At 39.7% G+C, this 17,027-nt stretch overlaps 2 protein-coding genes across 2 annotated transcripts; both read left to right on the forward strand.

The window, feature by feature from the left end:
- Nucleotides 1–655: 655 nt before the first annotated feature.
- On the forward strand, nt 656–5,337 carry lrrc3ca (leucine rich repeat containing 3Ca). Its single transcript, XM_079657374.1, has 2 exons — nt 656–1,151; nt 3,987–5,337. The coding sequence occupies exon 2, from the start codon at nt 4,070–4,072 to the stop codon at nt 4,862–4,864; it is 795 nt and encodes a 264-aa protein (XP_079513500.1). The 5' UTR covers nt 656–1,151; nt 3,987–4,069; the 3' UTR covers nt 4,865–5,337.
- Nucleotides 5,338–11,420: 6,083 nt separating this feature from the next.
- On the forward strand, nt 11,421–15,788 carry csf3a (colony stimulating factor 3 (granulocyte) a). Its single transcript, XM_079660506.1, has 5 exons — nt 11,421–12,146; nt 12,549–12,724; nt 13,811–13,918; nt 14,009–14,149; nt 14,760–15,788. Exons 1-5 carry the CDS (start codon nt 12,131–12,133, stop codon nt 14,949–14,951), a joined length of 633 nt encoding a protein of 210 aa, XP_079516632.1. The 5' UTR covers nt 11,421–12,130; the 3' UTR covers nt 14,952–15,788.
- The last annotated feature ends 1,239 nt before the right edge of the window (nt 15,789–17,027 follow it).

Raw genomic sequence — 17,027 nt, forward strand, 5'->3', positions numbered from 1 at the left:
AAATGCTTGTACATGTATTAGGTAGTGATAAAAACAAGATAATATAATCATTTTAATATTTAATATTTGCTTCTGTTACCTGGCTGCTACTTCAACATTTGTTCTACTTAGTATTTGCAATACTTCTACTTATCTTTATCTAAATTGAATGTGTATTGGATTTTTATTTTATTAATGTGGGCTTGCCACTTAATTCAATACTGTTTTATTTTTTGTTTAACTATGTAAATACCTCTCTGGGGGACAAATAAGGATTTCAAATTTTGTATCTATTATATTATAACATAATCTTGTGAAGAGGCATTCTGCATAATCAGTTGCTTTTGATCATTTAAGTTACTTTAGCTAATAACACTACTACATCTACATCTACTTTAGTAACATTTGAATTCAGGACTCTAACTTGTGTTATGATATTTTAATTCCATAGCATTTAGACTTTTACTTCAGTAAAGGATCTTCTACCTCTTCATGATGTATGAGATCACTTCTGTGAATGTGATATGTGTGTGTGTGTGTGTGTGTGTGTGTGTGTGTGTGTGTGTGTGTGTGTGTGTGTGTGTGTGTGTGTGTGTGTGTGTGTGTGTGTGTGTGTGTGTGTGTGTGTGTGTGAGAGAGAGGGAGTTGTACCCCTTACTTTACTGGCAGCTGGTGCAGGCAGATCCACTTCACTCACAGCAGCTGCATCTGAATGAATGTAATCACTCCCTCCATTACATATTTTTGCAGTAATGCATTTCCAACAGCAGCAGCAGCAGCGACCAAATGCAGCCACTCAGCATTTCTGCCTAATGCATTGCGTGACATGTGTCTGCCATTTTAAACTTTCCATTTATGTTTTTGTTGGTCACATCCAGCCTTAAAGTCAGTGAGAAAGCCTTGCCCTCGGTGTTGCCTAGTTTTGTGGTTGCGTGGAAACTAAACGGCTGCACTCAGTGAGCGAGCCCTGAACTGTAGGAGCATTTCCAGTGGCGCGTGGTGGCTGCCCACAAGAGCGGCTCTCTGCACAAGTTTAACGAGGACCTGATGGAAGAGAAGCGAAATATTGACCGAACCGCCTTCCGGGGATTTCTCTGATCCGCCAGAGCATTTCACTCCCTGACGCTTGCTGAGGAACACACCATGAAAAGGAGAGGGAAAGCAACAAAGACGTGAGTGTGTGTTCGAACTATCGATCATCTGTTTTCTTTGTGATATTGCATGCCTTTACGCATTTGCTCAACCTATGAAATAGCATCCGTTTTCCAGTTTTTTTTATACGGGTTTACAAATGTGACTGGTGCTGCACACAATACTGGATGGGACTGGCTAAAACAGGATGAAAGACAAACTTAACAAGGGTATCAGTTCCCTCATGCATCTCCTTTTATCTCCTGTCCTTTGAGTTCATTTTCCACCAGATGCTTGTTTCTAATGAGTATATTTAGCATGCAATCATACTTGTTGCACTTGAATCAAGCATCCTAAATGTCCCTATCCTATATTGCGTTGTGATTTATGTAAAGTAATAACAACTCCAAGACTAATGCTTAGTATTTCAGGTTTTAAACTGTGATATTTAACAATGGCTATCAAACCCCTATGAATCTCAAACATACTGTACATTAAATGCCATTACATAAACTACCATGCTGTTATAAAAGTATATGCTTATTGCCCTCTAAATTAACTGAGTAAGACAATTTCATGTCGTAAAATGGGATTTTATGGTCTTGTTGAAATCTTCCAAAGCAGTGCCCTAAGGAAAAGCAAGAAAAGCGCATCCAAATTGGCATTAAATGAGGAATTGGCAGTAGAGCTGAACGCACAGAAATATGATTGCAGTTGCAATAACATTGTGTATTTCAATTTATTTCAAGTGCTCTTCGTTGCCCTGTTTCCCTTTCAGACATCCACACCCTCCATTGATAACTAGAAACCACCGTCTTAATTGCCATTTATGCAGCTGTGATGTGATTCCACGCGGACGTCAGATTCATACATGAAAAAAAACTACGTCACAAAACATATTCCCTCTTACATTTGCGTTGCATTTAATTCCTCCCAAGTTTATGTCTGGTTTACCAAATGATTGCTCCTCGTATAATTGGTGCCAGAGAGGTGCAGCACTGGAAGCAGTGAATTTATGAAGTGTGATATTGACCTTTTGGCTGTGAGAGCGTTGTATTTATTGTTTAAATTAAAAGCAAGAAAGGTTATTTATCACATCAGCAATGAATAAAGGATCACGGATGAAGACCTCATCAGATTTAGAGGCCACCTAATTTATTGCTTGTGTGTGTGGTTATCTCATGCACTATATTCTCCTTCCTCTACCCTTTGTTCTTTCACTGCCAGTTGTCTTCATCAGCTGTCCTTGTGAATGACTAACATTTGCCCCTTTTCCCAATGTCTCATTAGTGTCACGCACTTTTCTCTGCGTTGTTATTGTGCTGTTACCCCCTCTCCTTAAATCCTCTTGATATCATTCTTTCTCTCACAACCCTGTGCTGCTGCTGTGTCCAATTTCCCTCTGTGCTCACATGCTTTCTCCTCCTCCGTCACCAGCCTTCTGCTCCTACTCCCCCATTATCTCAGCAAAATACCAGGCTGGGATGCTGTGTGACGGGAAAAGTACAGCCTTTACAGGAACATAACGATACCCATTTAGTTCAGGCAATACTTGTATATCCTTTGCTGGTATTTTACTTCCTAATGCACCCTGCTGACAAAGCGCAGAGGGTAATCTTTAGGAAGTTGCTTCGCTTAATGAAGATGGAAAAGCATCTCGTGCTAAACTACCTCAGTTAGAGCATCAAAGCAGAGCCTTCTTCTGTGCTTTGCTCCGGTGCATCAGCCTCCATCTCGCCCTCATTATTGGGTTTGTCTGACAGGCATCTCTTAAACCTGCATGACACAATGAGTGTTATTAGCTGTGTCTCTTAGACAAGGCATCTGTCCCCGTAACACACACATACAAACCACCATTGCCACTACACACTGTCCTCTACCCCCCAACGTCATGTGATACTTTGAGGTACTTAGAGATCGATTTCATTTTTTAATCTTGGTAAGTGGATCTTGTCCAGTCTCCAGCCATTTTGAAGAAATTAAGGAGTCCGGTTGAACTCGGTGGTCCATCTTTTTGTCACACAGCCCATCACATTGTCTGTTTTGTTGGCCCTGGTGGCGTTTATGGCATTCACATTTGCCCTGACAAAAGGATTGGGTGGCCAACACAGATGCTACATTGACTTAAGGAGTTTTTCCTTAAGAGGATTAGTAACAGGATAGGAGATGGCCCTGATCAGGTATTAATGAAGTGTGTTACGGTGGGTAGACCTGATATTTTCAAAGGCTTACATACAAAATATAAAGTGTAATTTACAGTACACACAGACAAGCTTTTACCTCTGTGTTACTTGCACTTCTGACCAAATGACCCCATGTACGGCACAGCTTGACAGATAATCTAGAACATTTTTAATGGTCACTTGTAATAAAATGATCCGAATGGCGTCTGTAGTTGTGAAAATAACTGGATACATGATATTTTACTTCATGAAAAAAATTGATTGTTTTGTTTAGAACATTTATTCTTCATGGAGTCACATCATATGTTGATGCCCATCTCCGTACTGAAATAGCCCTGCGTTGCAGGGATGGCAATTATAAATGAGGAACAGTGACACCAAAGGCTTTTCAAGCTTGTTTATTTAGTTGGTATGAAAGGAATGTTTGATCCTTAGACTTTACTGGAAACATATCAGAAGTTCAGTTGTATCTGGCCATCATGCTGAAATAAAGCAATCCTGTTCTCGCTGCAATTAGATACATTTTAATAGACTACCCCCTGCATTCTGTGTTATATATCACTATGGACTCGGAAACCATTGTTAATCACCCATGTTTTGCTTGGGAAAACTATTTGACAAGCCAATCTGCACTGTTGTTCATTTCAAAGGCTAACCTTCCCAATTTGACTTTTTGTTGTTTTTATGCAACAGGCTCAACAGCTTCTGGGGAGGTTAATGTGGACTTCACCTCCTGCGCCCAGGTGGTCCTTCCTGGAGCATGCACGTATCCCACAATGTCCCTAATTGCAGACTGGTTACTGCGCCACTCAGTAGTTACGTGTTTGCTGCTGCACAGCCTGGTGCTTATGACCTTTTGCTTCCACAATGCTGCCACCAGTTGCTCCAACGGCTGTTACTGCTCTGAGAGCGATACCGGGGGCAAGACGGTCCGCTGCAGCAATATGCGGCTCATAGAGATCCCCCAGGATATCCCCAATGACACACAACGCGTCTACCTGGACTTCAACCTTTTCACTACAGTCCCAACTAATGCTTTTGCAGGTTTGCCCAACCTAGTTGAACTGGATCTATCGCACAACGAATTGAGCCTGTTAGAACCAGGGGCATTCAGAGGACTTGGCCCCTCACTACAGTTCCTAGACATTTCTTCTAACAAGTTAGTGAGCTTTAACCCAGATGCCTTCGATGGCCTGCGGTCTCGCGCCAACCTAACAAACAATCCTTGGCATTGTGACTGCAACTTGCAGATGGCCTTGCCCCGTGTGGACCTGGAGCCTGCCTCGCTGGCGGGAATCGTTTGCAAGACTTCAGATCCTGAGGAAACGGGAGTTCAAGGACTTGCCTTCCTGTTGGCACCAGCCATAGACCTATGTGTTGTGATGAAGAGGACTACAGATGTGGCCATGCTGGTGGTCATGTTTGGCTGGTTCAGCATGGTAATCTCCTACCTGGTCTACTATGTCAGGGCTAATCAGGAGGACGCCCGCAGACACCTGGAGTATCTAAAGTCGTTGCCAGGCATACAAGGCAAATCAGAGGAGTCTTCTACCATTAGTACTGTGGTATAGGTTGGATGCAACTACACGTGGGACCACTAAACAGGATGGAGCAACGACTACATGGTCTTCATCAATCTCAGATGGTTTTGCTCAGCTGTTGTCTCTGAGCCAAGGTGGGCAACAAGACATGTGCATCTGCACAAGAAAAACAAGCCGATGCAACCTAGCCAGATGAATAATTCATCATTCAGTGACCCATTAGGAGTTTCTGCTGGCTGAGTTGATGGTCTGGTGAGTGCACTAAGGGAGTTAAAGCAAAGACTGTTTTTGGTGAACTCCAAATATGGGCTACAAATGGGATTTATCCAATGGTGCATACACCTAGATGCACCGAGCCTACACACAGACAATATGAAGCAAACATCTTTATGAACGGGAAAAGGTAACACTATAATGAGGAAATTCATGTAAAACTGTTTTCCATTACAACCCTTATGGTATCCACCAGTATATTCTAAGTAAAATTATGTTTTCCAATTAAATTGTTGTTTTTTGAGTTTCTCTTACTGAACTTAGTCAACTCTTCATGAAAAAATGCATAGTTATTGAGAATGTGAATCACTTTTTAGCAAATGCATATTTAGCTCACTTAGCTGATGAATCACATTGCTTTGTGATGAAGGGCTCATTGGTTATTCTGTGATGTTTTTGGCAGTAGCTACTGTACCAGAGCTTCATACTGATGAGAACCGCAGACCTCCAAGCTGCCTTTGTACGTTAACAGTGTTTGACAGGAAACTCCTACTAGCTCACAATAACGTCCAATGACATCCCTAAATTATCTATCCAAACACTGCAGTACTACACACTGCGTATCAAAAGTTAATTTATCAAATGCCAGTATGAAGAAACTAGGTTTTTGTGGAGGTAACAAACATCACCTGTCACGCCAGTCACCTAGGACTGATTTGATTTGAGTCCTGTTAGCCGATATCAGAAACACACAGCAGCTCTGGAATTACTCCTCAGCATAATATGCTAATCTTTAGTCACAAGCCAATAGCCCTTCATGCAATATCATGTAATTGTCAGATAAGGTTGATGTGAGAAGCAGAGAATTTGAGGTTACTGCAGTTCAGCTGTCATCAAATAGAAAGAGAGAGTAACTGGGACACATTTGATCATATTCTGGTTTAAAAAGCCCTTCAGCAAACACTCTCACTCCTTTAACCAGAGCAATTAAGGTAATACAGAGGAACCCTTCATTATCGTACCTTGTTATATCGACAAATTCTTTATTTCTGCACCGATTGTCATTCTCTATGATGCCTTTAATAAGCATGCCTTTGGGAGCCTCGTTGTCTGATTCAGTCCCTCCTATTGGTTTCCCAAATAACATTTATGAGGCCACGACCTGTGGCTCCATTTAAAAGACTCAAGGGATTCAGATCTCCTATTTCAACAGACAGAGTAACATTTATTAAAAAGGGAATTTTTTTAGGTTGAGGTGTAATTTAATCCACATGAGACTGTGCTCTCTCTTCTGTTCCACAGAACAAGGTCAGATTAACCCTTTGCAGGCTTCAATAACGAAATTTGATGTTTGAGATGTGGGACATGGTTTGACAACAAGGATTTCCGTGTCAGACACACGCATGCCTTTAGAGCAAGAGCAGTAGTGATAAATGATTTATGATAGCCACAAAAACACTCGAGCAGAAAGTCTGGGATTGACCCATCATCTTGTGTAACCCAATTCCTGAGGAGAAAAAAGGGAGTGCCAAAGGGGATGAGCTGCCCCCCTCTCTGCTGCCTGGCATACCCTCGCTTGGGTAAAACACTTTCCAAATGTCCTTGGGCTGCTCAGGGAGAGTCAAGAGCGCTCACAGTGGCATCCAAAGTCAGCTCCACCTCATCCTTAAATCCCCTTTTCTCCCAAAGGTAGCACTCTGTTTTCAAAAGAGTAGTTTGAGATCTCGAAAATATGCATATTAGCAACCGCAGGGGGTTGGTTACCATTAGGAGATTTTATTTTGTTCGCTTAAGACGTGCTATTAGGCAGATTCTTTCTAGAAAGGTTATCTGTTTCCAGTCTGTATGCTAAGCTAACAAGCTAATAGCTTCAGCTTATTTTTTTAGCATAAAGACATGAAAGTGATTTCAATCTTTTCACAAAATTCCAGAATGTTCAACAATTTCTTTTAAAAAAACTGAAGAAAAGTCAAAGAAAGAAACATTTAGGAGTTATTTTATTTTTATTAAAATAAAGAAGATGTTGTCAACAGTGTTTGTTAGACATGTTGTTTTTGCCATCTGTTCACCTTTTTGTGCTTGACTGCACCATAGTTTCTATTAACAGGCTGAGTTTGTTTGACATGACAATGATATTGATCTTGATAGAGGTAGTCTTAAGGAAGCAGGTACAGCCACCCATGATGAGCAGGAGGTTCAACAGTACTGAAAAATAGATGGTAAGCCTCTCTCTTTGACATTTCCTGACACACACACACACACGGACACGCACACACACACACACAGCTCCCTCCTTCACTCTTTCCTCTGATTACAGGCTCTCACGGTGGCTTTGAAACACAGGACTAGCAACAGAAATGGCTGACTGTATTCTGTTCAGCTAATGTAGGTGGGTGCACACTTTCTTTTGTTCGGCTGTATGTACGACAGGTGTGTGTGCATGGCGGCAGTGAAGGTTTCGTGTAATGTAACACCGCTGTTCCCCAGCACACATAAATGTCACTGAGGTTAATTTAAATTTCAGACGAGCTCAGTTTGCCCCGCCTGCTACCTTAGACACGTTACACTGGTGTGAGCATTACAACTGCTGGGTAATGGGACACAAAGTGGGGGATAAGGTGACACATCCAATCCCACAGAGCGCAGCCCTGTTCGGGGTTGGGTTGCAGGTGAAAATGTTTCCAGGCTCTGAGATCACATGGGCTCTCCCAGTGAGGGCCTGTGTCAGCACCTGATTTCCACCTTCAGCCAAAAAAGGTAAGCGACACCTAAGACGCAGCATCTGAGAAGAGCGACAAGGACATCCTTGTCAATATTTTGTAAAGGTGTCCTTTTTCTGATGCCCTTGGAAGGGATGAAACCAAGTCCAAATGAATGAAGAAAAGGTCCTGACTTCAGTTAGTGCAACATAGCTCCTCCTGTTGTGGAGTTTGTGAATGTGAAGAAAATAAATACATTTCTCCTAAAAAAACAACACACAGCACATTCCCTCATCCTACAGACCTCACTTAAATAACCGTAAACATTAATGTTTCTCAATAATGGTATTAAGCCATTGGTGGGCCCAAAGGACGTCAGCTGTAGACCCTCACTGAGCCTCCATGTTGCTGTAGATTAGTTCGATTTGATTAAACTCAAGATTGTGAAAGTGGAAACAAACCTTTTTAATTCTCCCCCCATAGCGTTTCCAAGCGTTATATTGTACTGTTGATTTCTACTGTCCAAAACAATAAACAACTATATCAATTCCAAATAACTATAATCCCTGATCTCAATGCTTAAAATAAAGTTAGGGGCTCTTTTGTTGGCTATAGTATCCACAGTTAAAATGAATCTTGTTCTGCTACTTGGGAACAGCTAGCTATTTTGTTGGGTTACCTCTTAGTGAAATGCTCTTTTGACAGGGAAGTAATGCAATCTATATGTCTGGGGCTTTTATTGTAAAAGGAGGTTGCAGGCAGAAATGCATATTGGAAGCATTACTTGCAGGGAACTAAATTAAGAGCCACTAGTGTCATTATATCCAGCCATTATCTTGTTCAATCAATATTCACTCCACGTTCAATGTAAAGACTGAGCTGAAGTGCATACTTATAAAGCTTTTACACATTCAATTAATATTGCAATTGCACTAAATACATATTCATGAGTGATTATTCTTATACTATATATAGCTAAAGCACAAATATTAACATTACATACACAATGGCACAGAACTTGGATATGTATGTTGAACATCGCTCTATGGATCATAAATCTAGATTTAGAGGTGTGACCTACTTATTATATAATATAGGTCAAGATTGTTATTTTGGATATACCCTCAGGGATTTATCATCTTTTGGGAGTTCTGCAAAAGCAAACTGTTAATATAAGGAATGCATGATTAATTTCTCATTAATAGTTTCATGTATAGATCACAATCTGAATATGTGCCCATATGTAACTGGCTTGTTTGAAAGGTGTCTTGTATGCGATTGATATTGCGTCATAAATCATGTCATTGTCATGTTTGTTGCGAGATCATTTTCTGAGAAATCCTGTTTAAACTGCTTTACTGGAAGACAGGAGTGCTAGCATACTTTGGTCATCACAAAGCATAACCACCTAATTCTGCCTTAATTTCTTGTAAAAACACATTTTGCAATTCCATGGCTCCATCCTTTTTCATGGGAAAGCATTACTCATGCACTCCATGAAAAAACATGACACAATTGGACAAGAGCTGGTTTCAAATAAATGGAATCTGGACACAATCTTTGCTGGCAGTCTGAGCATATCAACACATCAGATCTGATGTAAAAACAGTCCAGATTATTTGATTTGGCAAAAACGGGGAAAACAACATCAACCATTGAGTGGAAAATAATCTGTACTGTAGCATTCAGAAATGGGTGGGAATACATGTTATTTGAACATCAAGGGAACTATCTTTCTGTTCTGTTCAGGCTAATACCATTTTTAAAGAAGTTATTGATTTAAGTGCTAAAATATCGTAGTAAATTAACACAATGTATCTCTTAAACCAGAAGAAATGTGATATTTGCACATTTATGTGAAAATTAGAAGTGGTCCAAGGACCCAGATGATCTCTAAACCTCTTAGACCGAGTAATTTTACAGCCATCTTTGTGCTCTCTAGAAAACTTTCAAAGGCCTCCTGGGTAATCAGGAAAACAAATCTGTAGGCTATATCATAAAAAGTTAAGATTTTGAGGGCTCAATGAAAAAAGCCCTTTCTGCTTTCAATTCGGCTAATCTGCTTGCCTGCCATTTTACAACCCCTCTTGACCTCTGCAATCCCTTCAGATTGGCATGTAGGGCCATCTTCAAAAATGCTCATTCCTGCAGAAACTTGTTTTAAATTCCTTGAATTAAATGAAGCATAAGCAGGGTGTGTGCTTTCAAGTGTTAAAAGGCAGGACATGATTGTGCGGCTTCTCCATGTCCAACCTAAGGTGAGCTAGCACCTCTAAAACCAAATAGTGTTTCCAACTGGGTCATTGAAGGGGCCACAGAGCGAGGCCTCAGCAGTGAATAATGCCCTTCTTTCATGTGCAGGATTGATTGGAGATCGGACCAGTGTGGATTTCAGGGATCAGATTTGACAGCTTTACTTCACAGCCTATCAAGCATAGCCAGATGTAACATATCTACAGATCTACACTGACTGATCAAGGGGCCTTGTGTCAGAGCATGAAGAAAACCGATCTGTTACAATAGAGGCACAGCATTGACCAATGAGGTGATTACATAACTCCAAACGCAATGGCATAACTTGATTCTACAATTTTTGAAACAAGGATTTAATTAATAATTTCATGTGTTCAATTAAAAAGTGATTTAAGAATTTCCAAAATACACTTATCCACTGTTTTGAGGATAGTTAGATGAAACAATTATAGCCTACTACTTTTATGTCTCTGTGCCAGCATCTTGGTAGCCTAGCTTAGCATAACGACTGGAAACAGGGGGAAACAGCTAGCCTAGCTATGTCTAAATGTAAAAGCCAGTCAACCATTGCTCTCTACATCACTTACCATGTGTATGTTGTTTGTTAAATCCATAAACAGTTTTACTTTAAAACAGTATGTTGGCTGGTGGCAGTGACATCTAAGCTAGCTTTTTTCCTCAGTCTACAGTATTTATGCTATGCCTATTGAGCTAACCTGGTGCTAAGCTAAGGAATCCTCTCCTGATGGTAGCTTCATATTAAGCATGGGCCTACACACACAATAGTGGTATTACATTTTCCATCTAACTTTTGGAAAAATGTCAAACCAATCTTTAAGGCAAGGATCAACTAAAAGCATATTTGTATCAAAGAACATTTTGTCACAAGATAGCGATTTCTTTGCTCAGTTTGATGAATAATGCTTTTCTCTGTAGCCTACTTTGACCTTTGAGAGATTTCTAATTGAAATGCTTTTAACAGAGTGTAACATCACAGCTGAGGTATCATTTATAAAACTCATGATTCCACCAGATGGCACTCTTGTCTCTGTCAAGCCAGTGTGTTTATTTTCTCACCTCCTACTATAACTGTACACAATGCCTGGTGGGCTCACTTCCCCTGAACCAGTGGGCTCCTGTGTGGATCAAGAGTATTTTCAGGTAAGTCAAATCTCAGAGCCTTGAAATTGGTGCAACAGGTGCCACAATTGAAATACACTTGTAAATGTCATATTTCTCTTTTGGCGTTTTGTTTGTGGTGGGCTGTTCTTTACAAACAGGAACATACAGTTGTGTCAGTACTTAGTGTAAATGTAAAGCAGTTGGAAATGTCCAATCTATTAATAGCAAAATGCAAGCCACAAAGGAATCACAATGACCAAAAAAAAATGGGTTTCCTTTCAAAAAGTCCTAGTTTTCATAAACACTTGTGATTTGAGCATTTAAACACTTTCAATTTCCATTTCCCTCTTCACAGCGGTCAGTGGAAAAGCCTGTTTCCTCAAGAGCTTATTAAGTATGACTCTGAAATAGTCTGGACTCATCCATTAACTACAGGCTGGGTTACATCAATGTCAAATATCAGAAATGGAGGAATTCCCCAAATCTCTTGAATTGTGTTACTCTGGAGGCTTTTGTAGAAAATGTAATTGCATAATAGAAAAAAAACATATAGAGTCATCAATACTTTCACCCTCTTAGTTTCAATTTCGGTTATTGTATCCTTCTTATATATATACCATAGTCACTTTAATGTATAATAGTTCTCATTTTATTCCTATTTTTGTATGTTATGTGAAGTCAGTTGAAGAAAAATGTTATAACAAATCAAATTCACTATAATGTTGAGACCAACATTGCTAAACAAATCCATCAAAGAATAATGTGCTTAAATTAAATGTCCTTATTTTCAATAACCATTTTGACCCAAGTAAGCTTTATTTAACACAATAAATCAAAGCTTTGAATGAAAATGTGCAATTCATGAATCTCTCATATGGTAATAGGATGACCAAATTATGGGAAATCCCTCTATTTGGGCCTGCAGCCTATATAAGACTATAAGTGTACTATTAATCATGAATAGTGTTCACTTGAGGTCAATACTTAAAGACATTCCTCAACAGAGGCCATGAACATCCTGATTGGTGAGTAGTGATGAGGAAATACTTGTAAATGCTGCTTTCCCTTCCTCTGCTGATCAACTCCAGAAACAGCACAGACTCTTAAAGAAGCTTGGATTTTCTGGACATTTTTTAAGAAGTAAATCTTACATTTATTATAACTTTACGTTTGCTCAAACTGCTAACTGTGCTATGTTGAACTGCTGTAGTCACTTCTGGCTTAGGTTTCACATTACAGGGACTATTCTGAACTCATGCAGTTATTTAGCCTGAGGGGAGGCATGCCCAGTGCTGCAGTACAGAGGAGCTGCTGAGGAGAGACACACGCTTTGTTCTCTCTCTGCCACACACACACTCGCACACACACTGTGCTGGTGGATGTAAGAAGGGATTGTTTTTGATGCCTTGATTCTTCTCCCCTCTCAGTTTTCGCCCTTCACTGCTCCATGGCCACCCTCGCCAGCAGCGCGCCTCTGCAGCCGGAGATGGGCGCACTTGTTGAGGGAGCGCAGTTCCAGGAGATCGTGCTGAGGAGCCGCAGCTTGATAGAAAAGATCCTGCTCTCCATTCCCGACACGCACAAAGAATGCATTCACATCGAGGTGAGATACGTACTGGTTTTCCATTGTTTCGCTTTAATTTGAATATTGTCAGTGAGATATCTCGGCTGCTGGTGAATAATCAGTGCTGTTCGTTCTGTAAAAGGGCCTTTGAAGGTGTGCACTGTGCCCTGCTGCTAGTCTGACAGGCTGTTTATTGAGTGTATGGTTCAAGGTTCAAGGCTTTTATTGGTCATCATACGAACATAGCTACAGTGTAGTTATGACGATGAACATCTTAGCTCACAGGCTCCACCAACAGTGAAACACAATAAAACAGAAAAACAGAAAAAATAGTACAAGTAAATACAAAAAGAAAAATAGTGAAATAGTGCAATGAGATTCTATATACAAGTGATTGGAATATGATATGTTAGATAAATAATTTCTAAACTGCAGCCAGATTAATGTTATGGATGTTGTTTCAAAAGTTCAGTTGTGGCTATGCAGTAATAACTGTGCTTTAAATTCGAAAGATATAAAAATAATAAATATTTGATGATTCATTATTGGCTTAGCATTATCCTCTTAATTCTGAGGACCTATTTTCTTCCGCGAAGCCTGCCAAAACCTTCACAGTGGTTAATAGCAGTCACAATCTACCTCATTCCTTTACTTCAGTATTAACATTTTATGCCACTTAAACATTATATTCATTTGACATTCAGATACACGAATACTAATAAAATATTAACAATCATATAAATAATAGGAAATGCAAGGACATTTAGAAACAAAGTCAGACACTATATAAAAGGTTATAGTGCTCTTATAAATTATTATACATCATGTGAAATACTCAAAGGTGAATAAAATACTAGAAGTTTCCAATATTTGTTAACATACAGTATATTAATGGTCATGACATTGACAGGGGCCATATTACATAACGGGTGCTTTGGACCTTTGTTATGGTTCATTTTTACATTGACGTATTATTACTTTTAATTGTCTGAGAACTTCTGTCGCTACTGGGTATTTCTCTTGAAGTGAATAGATCTACAAATGCATATCAAGGTAGTGCTTGCTTCCTGTTGCATGCCAAGCTGTGATTTATCTCTAACATCTCCATGATATCTCTCCTTACAGACACTAAAACTAAATTCTTCAGAAAATGCCAATTTTGTGACCATGGCATCCACCATCGGCATCCCGGCTGCTCCTGTACTCAAAGTGGTGTCAGAAAACTTCTCTTTGGTAAGCATCTATCAGAGGAAAAATTCAATGAATAACAGGTTTTAGATAAACAGAAAATGTGACCTGATTGTTGTTATTTTTTCTCTTTAGGAGACCGGTTTGAGGCGCATGTCAGAGGGTCTTCAGCTGCACCGGGCCTTACTGCGCTCCGTCTCTCCTCGGCTGGAACAGAAAGACCGAGTGATCGGGCTACAGGCTGACATCAGAGACCTCGTGGTCCAGATCAATAAGGTAGATTCATATTTTTATTTCACTCGTCCCTATGGTTTGTTTAGGTTCTCCCTTTCTGTAATCATGAACAATTTGCACATACTGTACTTACACATTGTAGTTTACTTACACTACCTCACAGGATATATATATATATATTTTTGCAGACATGGCACTTTCAGCACATTATATAAATGACAGAACAATTACTGTAGGTCATGGTCACAGAAAAAAAAAAAAATACAAATACATACAATAATAAATACAATAAAATAAATAACTCACATCACAAAGTCACAGGTAACAGTAACTAAAAACAAAACAATTAAGACAGGGGAGAACAATAAGGGATACACAGAGTATTGGTCACAGGATATATTTTACTTTTTTTTTTATTTAAAGCTGCTGTGCACAATTTTACAATGTGTATAGTACACTGTGTTAATGTTTCTGTCACTGCACTAGATGGATATTTTTTATTCTTGTACATTGACTGTAAAAATACTGCTGTGACAAAACAATTTCCCAACTTTGGATAAATAAAGTATATATCTATCTATCATCTACATAACTCTTTCGAAATGACCCTTACCTTAGCCCCTTTCATGATGTTCCTTATTGTGCCTTGCAGATGCTGAAAATGGCCCAAGTCGAGGCTGTGGTGCAACCCTCTCCGACCCCCGTGGCCTTGCGTCTCCCGGGGGAATATGAGGTCCAGGTGGCGGCTCACCTGACCCTGGTCCAGCTGCAGGCCTTCGCGCAGGACACGGCGCGCTGCCTCAGAGGTCTGGACCGGAGCAATGACGAGGAAACGCAGAGCTGACTAACATTTTTACTCTAATTGCATTTGGTTTTTGTCCAAATCATACCCTTTATCTGTCATTTTTTACCATGGTTAATATTTATTTATGTTAAATGATTATATATTTATTTTTGTAATCTATTTATATATATATTTATTCACTGAATGTGGAATATTTATTTAGGGAATTAATTTATGATAAGTGTGTCCTGTTTTATTACATAGCATTGACTGTAAATTAAATCTACTTTAATTTAGTCTGAAAATAATTTAAATGGTTCAAATACTATATTATAAAGCGAGGTTCAATAATAATAAGAATGAAAAGCAGAACAGAACATTTACAGACAGCTTTTTACTTTGTAATAACTACTTTCTCTCAGCAGAGACATGCATCTTCTTATTATAGACACATGCATTTCCAAACATTCGGTCTACCTACGCTGTAAAAGGTATTATCTCTTCGATTTACACACGGCATCTATTGCACGTCTGTCCGTCCTGGGAGAGGGATCCCTCCTCTGTTGCTCTCCCCGAGGTTTCTCCCATGTTCCCCTTTAAACCGTGGGTTTTTCTCCAGAAGTTTGTCCTTGTACGATGTGAGAGTGTGCTGTTGTATTTGCTGTAAAGTATCTTTACTGTAGGGTATTTTTATTATATGTACAGCACTTTGGCTCGACCAAAAATCGTTTAAAAATGTGCTATATAAATAAAACTTGATTTGATTTTGATTTGAGACATGTATGTAATATATATAAATTATGTTTGAAAAAAACTATTTTTTTACAAATCTTATTTTTTTAAAAGAATGGTTCTGAATGTTTGTATTTCTGATAAATAAAAAGACATTTCCTTAAACTGTTATTGTTCCTTTTTTATCAATGACAAGCATTATGACACATGCTTTGTCATTAATGTAATCACACCCAAAGTTCCAATGGGGCTCAGACAGTAATAGAGAAATGCAACTAAAAGTGAAATAGAGGCTTCTGGGTAATTTTTTCTTCGAATGGGTTGAGGAAGTGTTGCAACAGGCGAATGACTGCCTGGTGACCATGAGCTCAGGAGGGTGGTGCAGACCTTTGTACGTAGTGTCATGTGGTCAAAGCCTCTGCCAACATGTGACCATCATCATCATCATCCTCCACACCACCTCATGGTATTTTAATACCAAATCTGACAAATCTTAAAAGGTCCCCTATTATACTGTTTTTCATCAATATATTATAGGTCTCAGATATATACAAACATGTCTCTGAAGTGTTTGGCTCCAAACAGATCATTGCAGCATCCCATAATCCCCTCTGTTTCAAAAGTGCTGACTCTCTGGCCGTTTCTCAATCTTGAGGATACTGGCTTCCAAGCCAATATTTCAAGGATACTACGTCATCGAGTGCCGCCGAAGGACTGTTCCAATCTCCAGCATACTTGGAATTCCACCGAGGCCACGTCCTTGGATTGGGGGTAATTTCGAGGCTGTACATCGGTAGACTTCGCGTCCTTCAAATCCCCACAATGCTTTGCGCACGGACCAATTTCAAAAACCTTTGTGGAGAATGGCTGAACCGACGCAGCAGCACACATTTAAATGTAAGTATGTAGTGGCGTAGAACATGTGTTGGTAAATATGTTACTTTGTTGCATTTGTTATCACCAAAAAGGTGTTCCGTGAAAGTAAAGCAAGTTCATAATTAGATAGACATCGTGAGGTATTTATTTTCGGTACAGTTTATGTTGAAACCGTTAGAGAGAGAGAGGCGCACTTGTTAGCCTGTTCCATTCTTCTTTGTTTTCCGAAGCCGTGGCTTGGAAGTATACTTGCTTCGTTTCTGAAGGAAGTGACTTGGAAGTATGCGACTACCAAGCCAGTATCCTCGCGATTGAGAAACGGCCTGTGTCTGTTACTTTAGATGAAAATAAGGAGCCCCTCCCCACGCCCCTCTGAGATATTTGGTTAAAAAGAACACAATGGTGCTCTTGGAGGAGATTCAGGTGATAAGGTGTGTGTGTGTGTGGGGGGGGGGGGGGGGGTTACCTTGGTTGGTGATTGGCTAATGATTACACAAGATAAAAAAACCGTATGACATCATAAAGTGG

Source organism: Notothenia rossii (genome assembly GCF_949606895.1).
Source record: "Notothenia rossii genome assembly, chromosome: 11".
In the NCBI taxonomy this organism is placed as follows: domain Eukaryota; kingdom Metazoa; phylum Chordata; class Actinopteri; order Perciformes; family Nototheniidae; genus Notothenia; species Notothenia rossii.

Coding starts and splice junctions, on each gene's coding strand:
- csf3a (XM_079660506.1), top strand. Junction 12,725..13,810: donor AAGAATGCATTCACATCGAG/GTGAGATACGTA, acceptor CTCTCCTTACAG/ACACTAAAACTAAATTCTTC. Junction 14,150..14,759: donor TCGTGGTCCAGATCAATAAG/GTAGATTCATAT, acceptor TGTGCCTTGCAG/ATGCTGAAAATGGCCCAAGT.
- lrrc3ca (XM_079657374.1), top strand. CDS start 4,070: ATGTCCCTAATTGCAGACTGGTTACTGCGCCACTCAGTAGTTACGTGT.